At 52.9% G+C, this 10,012-nt stretch overlaps 1 protein-coding gene across 1 annotated transcript; it reads right to left on the bottom strand.

Moving 5' to 3' along the window:
• Nucleotides 1-6,286: 6,286 nt before the first annotated feature.
• Nucleotides 6,287-7,471, bottom strand: LOC139266741 (interferon regulatory factor 2-binding protein 2-like). Its single transcript, XM_070884331.1, has one exon. The coding sequence runs from the start codon at nt 7,389-7,391 to the stop codon at nt 6,720-6,722; it is 672 nt and encodes a 223-aa protein (XP_070740432.1). The 5' UTR covers nt 7,392-7,471; the 3' UTR covers nt 6,287-6,719.
• Between the last annotated feature and the right edge of the window lie 2,541 nt (nt 7,472-10,012).

Raw genomic sequence — 10,012 nt, forward strand, 5'->3', positions numbered from 1 at the left:
AAATAAAGGAGAATTAAAAAATATCCTTTAAAACGACGAATTTGCATTTCCACGGTGCCTTTCACGGCCTCAGGAAATCTCACAGCTAAGGGAGTACTTTTTGAAGTGTAGCCACCTTAGGAAACGGTCGTTAAAATGTGAGATATTTGGAGGTTTGGACAGCCAGCTGTGTGGGTTTTTTATGTCTGCTGACCTTCCATAGGAAACACACAGCTCAAAGCACGGAAGGATAACAACAAAAAAAAACCTCAAAACACGCCCGCATACCTTGGCAAAGGACAGCTGCTTTTCCAAATGTTTTTATTCTTCATGTAACAACTTGCTGTTTCGCTGCTTCCTGCTGCTGTGCATAGCGTGTGGGTGTCACATATACACACACAGCCTCAGGGCAGCGACCGCCTTCTTACTCTGTGTCTGCTCCCGCTGTTCATTCAAGTCTCCAGGATACACCCAAAAGGGATTTGACTCTTAGTCACAATATCAGCCCAAACTTACCCCCCTCCCTCCGCAAACTACCAGACGCAAGCCATGTCAACATGTGCTGATTCTCCTTTGATGGAGCTTGCATTCTCAGCAAACCTTGTGTCAGGGACCAGACTGGGCTTGCCAGTATTTCAGTGTGCAGTTCCTCGCCTTTCATTTTACGCTGCACTCGCGCCCAAATCGCGGACAAGCCTGGTCAATTGCGCGTCTTACCAAAGAGTGTATAAAAATGAAATTACAATGTTTTTAAAAGCTTTCTCAAAGCTCTCTCCCTCCCGCCCGCCCTTAAATCGGTCGATGAACCGGAACACAAAGAGCAGTTCTGTTGAGGTAGTATGTTACATCTCACGTCAAACACCAGAACAAACAGGGTGTGAGTGAGTGAATGAGTGTGTGTGTGTGAGAATGAGAGAGTGAGTGTGTGAGTGTGACCGTGTGAGTGAGTGTGTTTGTGTGTGTGTGACTGTGTGTATGCGTGTGAGTGTGACAGTGTGTGAGAGACAGTGAGTGTGGGACTGTGTGTGGGACAGTGTGTGAGAGAGTGTGTGTGTGTCTGTGTGGCAGTGTGTGTGTGTGAGACAGTGTGTGTGTGACAGTGAGTGCGAGACTGCGTGTGTGTGTGTGAGAGAGATAGTGTGTGTGTGTGTGTGAGACAGTGAGTGCGAGACTGTGTGTGTGAGAGAGATAGTGTGTGTGTGTGTGAGAGACAGAGAGTGCGAGACTGTGAGTGCGAGACTGTGTGTGTGTGAGAGACAGTGAATGCGAGACTGTGTGTGTGTGTGAGACAGTGAGTGCGAGACTGTGTGTGTGTGAGAGACAGTGAGTGCGAGACTGTGTGTGTGACAGTGTGTGTCCAAATCGCTTCCGTCGAGATTTGCCCCTTTCTGCAGATCTCAAATATTGCTCTTCGCTGCTGTTCAGCCGCTTGCCTGAGAACTTGGCTTTTGTTTTGTTGCACGGCTGAAAATAAGTTTCGTCAAAAGAAACAAAGCAGGGCTAAACAAAAAAACAAAGGTTTGCAAACATGAGTGTGGAATGGAGGGTGCGCCGGAAGACTAGAGTGAGCTGTAAAAAAAAATCAAGTCTGTAATTATAGCCAAGAATGTGGAGAGGGGGAGCCAATTGTTACGTGGGACTCTTACAAACGTTCATTGTCTCGTCCCTGCTTCCCGATTCAATCAGGGGCTGTCGAATTGCAGGGAGATTTGGGGACAGTGGGAGAGACTTTAAACATGATCACATCTCAATAAAGCAGCAGGCGTCTCGCCACTTTTCATCAGCAATGTTCTCCTTTGAGTTTTTGCCCATTTTTCACCAGAATCACTCAGCAACATAAATGCTTGCATTCGGCTGAAACTTAGAGATGTTGAACTGAGTGGGATTGGGGCACGGTTGGGAAATCCAACATAGGAGATTGCAGAAGGTGAGGCCCCAGGGAATTGGCGATTGTCAGTCAAATACGACTGGAGTGTGAGCCTGAACAGTGGCAGCGATGATGTACTCCAGTGCTGTGCACCTATTGCCCGAAAGGGCAGTAACTGCACAGTACTGGAGTGCATCATCGGGCAATAGCTGCACAGTACTGGAGTGCATCATCACCCCCGCCAACCGAATTTGTATTTGAATTAAGTTGGTGGCCAAAATTGAATGTGAGTCGGTTTTTGTGCCCTCCCCTTTAATAAGGGGGGCAATTGTATTAAAAGATTGCCATCTAATTTACCCCTTTTAAAAAAAAGGGGGGGCATTTGATTTACAGATGCAACTAAAATAGTTGTAGAGCTGTTGTGGAATTTTTTTTTTTTTTTAAAGTGTACAGTAAAAGTCTCGACCTATAGGGTACTGCTCCATTCCAAGCACCCATTCTACACTAGTTCGTCAATACTGGGTCGTGACATTGTGGCACTGGTCAGAACAGCTTTCAGCTGAGCAGCTGTGAAAGACTTCAGCAGCCCAGCTAGTGACCGTCACACCAACGTCATGGTCAGAGCTGAAAATGAGGAGGAAAATTCGACTAGCATTTCAAATGTAATTGGATGCGCTGGCTGTATGTTGGCAGTGGTTGTGTGGGAATGGCTTGGTGTGTTAGGTAGCATTGTGACCCGGGTGGACCTTCCCTGATTATTAACTCAGCCGCTGGCTGTTGACAATTCACAGCGAATCTTACAGCACAGGAGGCTGCCCTTCGGCCCATCGTGCCTATGACGGCTCTTTGAAAGATCAGTCCCCTTCCCCCACAGCCCTGCCACTAGTTCCTGTTCCAGTCGTTATCCAATTCCCTGTTGACGGTTACAATTGAATCCGTTTCCACCGCCCTTGCACACAGTGCATTCCAGATCACAAAACAACATGCAAAGGTTAATGAAGCGGTATGGGAATCCCTCGGAGCAACAGCGAGGTGACTCTCTACCTCGGACAAACACTTTTAGTAATACAAGCACCAACTGCGCTTCATTCGTAGCTGGTCATGGTTACATTTGAGAAGCCCCATTATTCTATGAAATCCAAAATAATGAGGAACTAGGCTGCCAAATGACTGTGACATTAAGTAGCAGCAATGGTCAAAGAGTGATTGCAGAGGGCACTTAGCATTTTAATTCACAGAATGATTCCTAAATCTGCCATGTTATTGCGATGAAATTGATTCCACACACTGGTCTCTCGCCATAGCATAACTGTACTGGAACTCTCTCTCTCTCTCTCTCTCTCTCTCTCTCCCCCCAAATGGCTGTGGCTGCTGGGGGCCAATTGAAATGTTCAAGACGGAGGTAGATATATTGTTAGGTAAGGGTATCAAGGGATATGGAGGAAATAAGGAGTGGAGGTAGAGATCGAGCACGATGATTGAATGGTGGAACAGGCTCAAGGGGCCGAATGGCTGACTGCTGTCCCTATGCTGCTATACACAATGTCGAGTAATAATTGGGCTAGGTACAACCCAGCGGTCTGACTGAATGAAATAAATCTGTCAGCTTGTAAGCTGGCAGCACAAAGCATGCCAGATTGCTGTCGGAACAACTGAACTGATGGCGCACCTGCACAGGGCGGTCTATGCGACAGACTGCCAATGCCCTAAATATCAATCCACCGCCAGCTCAGGGAGGGGGGAGTAAATGCAGTCTTGAAGAAACAAATCAAATAAACATTTGAGTATGCATTATTTATCTTTCTCTCACTGAATTGAGCAAGCCCATTAAGCACCACAGCTCCCTGTTGCATTGCCCTCCCTCCTCGAGGAGGTTGAATTTGCATTTAACTTCAAACCTTCCAACAGCAGCACTGGGCGAGATAGGTCTTGCCTTGCACAAGATGAGCACAGTGCGACCTGCCATTTCCGCAGCCACATCACACACACACACACACACACACACACACACACACACAGTGATTGAGCGTGTGAGGAGGGGATGGCAAGATTCCTCGATCCTTCTGGGCAGTCCTCGATGGGGACTGATTTGATTCTGTTGCAGCCAGACAATGTCAGAAAGCTGCCATTATGGGGGGGTGGGGGGAGGGCCTTTGAACATATGATTACAACACTATTACTGCAATGAAGTGATTACGAGTATAGAATTAGGGAAGTGGAGGTGTGTTAGTATCAGACTTACACACATACACAAAGGCAGATAGTTACCCGTCCTTGCTAGTTTGCAATGAAAACAGGCCAATCCCCTGGAAATATTTAATTTCCGAGCAAAAGGAAACTATGGGGGCCGGGGAAAAAGAGAAAAAATAATGGACAGGACTTCATTCTCTGTTTTAGCACTGAATAATTACTGCCCTGGCTCTTGTGTATACCTTGAGAGGGTGTCATTTAAAACAAAACAAGTTCATGACAAGCAATTAAAATTCAATTTAAATTAACAGGACTTGAATCAACATGATTTGCAAATATATATATATTTTTTTTAAATAGGTTGGATTTGATTTAGAATTGTAGTGCACAATATGCTCACAATGGCATTCCCTTCCAAGGCCAGTATCTTAGCGACTTTAGTGAAAGGCTTCTGGGATGACTATCTTGGTGGGACTATAATGAATTCTTGGGGTTGCATGGTACTGGCGTGGTGAGAGTGTGTGACAGGGAGGCGTGTTAGTAACACATTGTACCAGAACAAAAGGCATTTGGGTGACTCAGGGATTCCAGGCGCTGTCATCTGATCGAGCTCTTTAAAAAAAAAAATACTGAATGATTCCATGTTTTCAGCTGAGAATCAGGAAGGGGCCAATACGACTGCACATCAGGCCAGCTGAATATCTGGCCAAATAACCAGATTCACTTGGACATATATTTAAAAAAATAGGCCCAGCCCAGGAACAAATAAAGAAAAGGCGTTTGGTTTTCCGCATCAACCTTGGGTGTTTGAAAATAAATCTAAAAAAGTCATTCAATGTGTTAAAAGAAAACCAGCAGAATTCAGCCCTATAAGCTGACACCGTTTCCTTCAGGCGATTTTTGAAAATGGGGAAACCACGTGTTACAATGTCACAGCCCGTTTGGTCTTGTCTCACTGACGCGCATTTGGGAGTTAGATTGCATCTTACATTTTAACCGGTCATTAAATTGGCAAGTCAACAAAAGGCACAATTCCAGAAATCGAAAGACGTGTAGCAAGTGGCGGGGAGGGGAATTGGGATAGCTTAAGACAGTTTTGTAACATTCCTGCTCTTGCAACATTCAATGTGTCCTCCCCTCCTGTCCCGGGCACTATAAGCTGCAGACACTTGATCGACTGGGTTAGAAACCATGAATGTATATTTGAGATCAGTCTTTTGTGTCAAGGGCAGTCACATGACCCAGGCCTACTGCTGATGCTGCAGATTCACCCCCCCCCCCCACCTCCCACCCCCTCAGCCTGAAGTACAGTGATGCAGCAAAACATGCAAAGTGCACCATTTTCACAGGTCCTCTTCCAAAAAAGTACAGCCTCTCTCCCCCTCCCCCTCCCCACAAACCACTTAAAAAAGGGGCCAAATCTGAGCCGTTGCTTTACTTTCCGATAAAGTTTAAAAGTTAGTATTGCACAAAAGACAAGCTATGCTGCTAGCGTTGATTTTAATTCCCCCCCCCCCCATGTTTGTCCACAGTCAGTCAGTGTAAACATTAGCAGAAAGGAACCTCTCTCTTTCATGGTAAGCATTCTGTCTGGCGAGTGCAAGTGTTTCAAAGTCATTCTCAGCTGGTACGGCGATAAATGAAGGCTTTGTTAAAATGTTGAAATCGCCTGCCAAAATTGAATTATGCTAAGCAATGATAATAGCCCATAAGGGGAGAGGGGGGGAATTTGGTGTGTGAGAGTGTGAGTGAGTGAGTGAGTGAGTGAGTGAGTGAGTGAGTGAGTGAGTGAGTGAGTGAGTGAGTGAGTGAGTGAGTGAGTGAGTGAGTGAGTGAGTGAGTGAGTGAGTGAGTGAGTGAGTGAGTGAGTGTGAGTGAGTGTGAGTGAGTGAGTGAGTGAGAGAGTGAGAGAGTGAGTGAGCGTGAGTGAGTTAAGCCTCAGGCAATGCTGCTTCCTGAGTAGTTGCTATGCTATCAAGTCTAAAAAACAAACCTAATGATCTTTGTAGTCACTAAGAGTAAGAGTCATGCTACTAAAGTCAAAGTACATGCACGCTGCCTTGCACTGCTAGTCATTAAAACAGAAACGTCTGCAGTTTTCAAGGTCGAACCATAGCAGTTTAAAAAATAGAATAACCTCCCGCCCTACTGTACCCAGTGACATCAGTGTTCACCAACACTGTCAGTGTACATTCCCCGCTCCTAGAGCCTTACTCATTACAAGCAAGTAATCAGACACTAAAAAAGGTATTAATAAAATGCCAGAAAACTGTATTTGGCAATTTTAACAAGTGCATACAGGTACAAGTAGAAGCATTCAGTTTTTTTTGCCAAGTGCTCTGAAAGCAATGTTAGTTACATTAAACAGTTACTGTCATCAAGAAAAGACCAGTACAGAAAGATTTTGCCAGTAAGGTATAATAACGATTTACAGCAAGAGAGAGAGAGAGAGAGAGAGAGAGAGAGAGCGAGAGAAAGAAAAGGAGAAGGATCATTATGAGTACATACCTTAATCTTCAAAAAATATAGAAACACAATGTACTAAAAATCAAAATTGTACAGCCATGTTTACTTGTTGAATATATACAATTAATCAGTTTTTGGGGGAGTTGGTGGTTTCAAAAGAGTGTCTTTTCTTGCTTTCCTTTTTTTTAAAAAAAAAACACACAAACACACGAACGAATCAAGGGTCTCTCTCCTTTTTTACTTTGACGTCTCCGGCCAGTATGGTGGCGATCTCCCCTTGCATGAAAGCCCACGGCACGTTGGAGCCGACGAGGGGGCACTTTTCACCACTGGGGCAGTACACCTCACCGGTGGCACCTTGCTGCTTGATGCTCTCCCGGGAGCAGGGGAAGCAAAACTTGTGCGAGGGCACCGAGGGGCACTGCACGAAGTGGGTGTCCTCCAAGCGTTCGTGGCAGATGGTGCAGCAGAGCGGGGCGCTGCTGGGCACCGAGGAGTCTGGCAGGTGGGCCGGCTGCTCCAGCTCTGGGTGCGGCAGCCCCTGGCCGGCGGGGTTGGTGCTGCCCGCTGGCAGTTCCCGGTGGCCCATCCGCCGCGGGCCCAGGGACGACGGCGACAGCGGGCTGCTGCTGTTGCGGCGGGGGCCGCCCGACGAGTGCAGCTGGCCGGCCTCCTTGAGCGAGTGCACGCTGCCCGCGCTGTCCGCCACCAGGATGAGCGCCGCCATGGGCGACTGTCCGTTCTGGCCGGCCTCCGGCGGCGACGGGTGTGGCGTCGGCGACGGGGCGAACGGCAGCGGCGTCATCTTCAGGCCGCCCTCGCCGGCCGGCAGTGGCAGCCACGGCTGCTGGCCCTCGCCGTTCAGCTTGCTGCCTAGGGGCCCGGCCATGCCCTCCGAGTCCGGCTCGGGGGAGGCCTTCCTCTTCCGGCCTCCACGGGTACCTGGAGGGGGAGGGAATGAGGGGGGAGGTGGAGGGGGAGGGAATGAGGTGGGAGGTGGAGGGGAGGGAATGAGGGGGGAGGTGGAGGGGAGGGAATGAGGGGGGAGGTGGAGGGGAGGGAATGAGGGGGGAGGTGGAGGGGGAGGGAATGAGGAGGGAGGTGGAGGGGAGGGAATGAGGGGGGAGGTGGAGGGGAGGGAATGAGGGGGGAGGTGGAGGGGGAGGGAATGAGGGGGGAGGTGGAGGGGGAGGGAATGAGGGGGGAGGTGGAGGGGGAGGGAATGAGGGGGGAGGTGGAGGGGGAGGGAATGAGGGGGGAGGTGGAGGGGAGGGAATGAGGGGGGAGGTGGAGGGGAGGGAATGAGGGGGGAGGTGGAGGGAGATGGAGAACGAGGAGAGGAGGAGGGAGACGGAGGGGGGCGGGAGGAGAGAGATGGAAAGAGAGATGGAGAATGGAGATGGGGGGGTGGAAAGAGAGAGATGGAGGGAAAAGGGGGATAAGGGATGGAGGAGAGAGAGGGAAGAAGTAGATGAGTAGTGTGTTGAGGGAGATGAGAAGAGGAGGGAGAGACGGAGAATGGGATGAGGAAGGATGGAGAGGGAGGGGGATGAGGAAGATGGGGGGGGGGGTGGAAAGAGATGAGAGAGATGAAGGAACATTACATTAAAGTTTGTTTGGTAACTAAGTGAACAGCAAGTATCTAAACAGGGAGCCATTGCGACCCACGCCACTTCCTGGAAGTAGCATGCTGTTGGCACAGGCTCAATGGGCCGAATGGCCTCCTTCTGTGTTATATCATTTTAAGTCAACTAAAGGATTTCACCCCCCCCCACCTCTTCACCCTCTCTCCACCCACCACCCAACCCCACCACATATACACTCCCCAACTTCATGCAACCAGAGCGGGCCGCTGCCGTTTTACAATGCTAGGCTGGGCTTCTCAGTGACGGCCAGCGGCACTTTGTGCAGAGCAAGCCCCTGGGAAGGTGGGGGAAGACATGGAGGGGTAAGCCCTGGGGAAGGGGGTGGGGGGCGAGCCCCGGGGAAGGGGAGGGGGGGGGCGAGCCTCGGGGAAAAGGGGGGGGGGGGAAGAGACGGGGGGCGAGCCCCGGGAAAGGGGGGGGGGGAAAGAGACAGGGGACGAGCCCCGGGGGAAGGGGGGGGAAAGAGACTGGGGACGAGCCCCGGGGAAGGGGGGGGGGGGGAGAGAAGAGACAGGGGGGCGAGCCCCAGGGGAAGAGGGGGGGGGGGGAAAGAGACAGGGGTCGAGCCTTGGGGAAAGGGGGGGGGAATAGACAGGGGGGCGAGCCCCGGGGGAAGGGGGGAGGGAAGAGACAGGGGGCGAGCCCCGGGGGAAGGGAAGAGACAGGGGGGCAAGCCCCGGGGAAACGGGCGGGGGGAAGAGACAGGGGGCAAGCCCCGGGGGAAGGGGGGAGGAAGAGACAGGGGGCGAGGCCCCGGGGGAAGGGAAGAGACAGGGGGGCAAGCCCCGGGGAAACGGGCGGGGGGAAGAGACAGGGGGCAAGCCCCGGGGGAAGGGGGAAGAGACGGGGGGCGAGCCCCGGGAAAGGGGGGGGGGAAGAGACAGGGGGCAAGCCCGGGGGAAGGGGGGGGGGAAGAGACGGGGGGCGAGCCCCGGGGGAAGGGGGGGGGGGGAAGAGACTGGGGGCGAGCCCCGGGGGAAGGGGGGGGGAAGAGACGGGGGGCGAGCCCCGGGGAAGGGGGGGGAAGAGACGGGGGGGCGGAGGGGGGGGGGCGAGCCCCGGGGAAGCGAGCCCCGGGGGAAGGGAAGAGACAGGGGCGAGCCCGGGAAAGGGGGGGGGAAAAGAGACAGGGGGGCAAGCCCCGGGGAAGGAGACAGGGGCGAGCCCCGGGAAAGGAGGGGGGGGGGAAGGGACGGGGGGGGAAAGAGACGGGGGGCGAGCCCCGGGGGAAGGGGGGGAAAGAGACAGGGGGGCAAGCCCGGGGAAAGGGGAAGAGACAGGGGGCGAGCCCCGGGGAAAGGGGAAGAGACAGGGGGCGAGCCCCGGGGGAAGGGGGGGAAAGAGACAGGGGGCAAGCCCCGGGGGAAGGAGACAGGGGGCGAGCCTCGGGGAAAGGGGGAAGAGACAGAGGGAGAGCCCCGGGGAAAGGGGGAGGGGGGAGAAGAGACAGGGGGGCGAGCCCCGGGAAAGGGGGGGGAGAGACGGGGAGGGGTGTAAGACCAGGGGGGAGGGGCGGGGAGGGCAAGACCCGGGGGGCAAAATCCCGGGGAGGGGGGGGGAAGAGGGGCAAGCCCCGGGGGAGAAGAGGGGGACAAGCCCCGGGAGGGGGGGGGGGGAGTGGGAGAGGGGGGCAAAATCCGTGGAGGGGGGGGGGAAGAGGGGGGCAAGCCCCGGGGGAGAAGAGGGGACAAGCCCCGGGAGGGGGGGGGGAAGAGGGGGGCAAGCCCCGGGGAGGAGGGGGGTGCAAGCCCGGAAGGAGGAGGAGGGAGTGCAAACCCCGGAAGGAGGAGGAGGAGGGTGCAAGCCCCGGGGAGGAGGGGGGTGCAAGCCCCGGGGGAGGAGGAGGAGAGTGTAAGCCTGGGGG

This window comes from Pristiophorus japonicus, chromosome 7, assembly GCF_044704955.1.
Source record: "Pristiophorus japonicus isolate sPriJap1 chromosome 7, sPriJap1.hap1, whole genome shotgun sequence".
Classification (NCBI taxonomy): Eukaryota; Metazoa; Chordata; class Chondrichthyes; family Pristiophoridae; genus Pristiophorus; species Pristiophorus japonicus.

Bases quoted from the DNA above. Each gene is read 5' to 3' on its own strand.
- LOC139266741 (XM_070884331.1), bottom strand. From the start codon at position 7,391: ATGGCCGGGCCCCTAGGCAGCAAGCTGAACGGCGAGGGCCAGCAGCCG.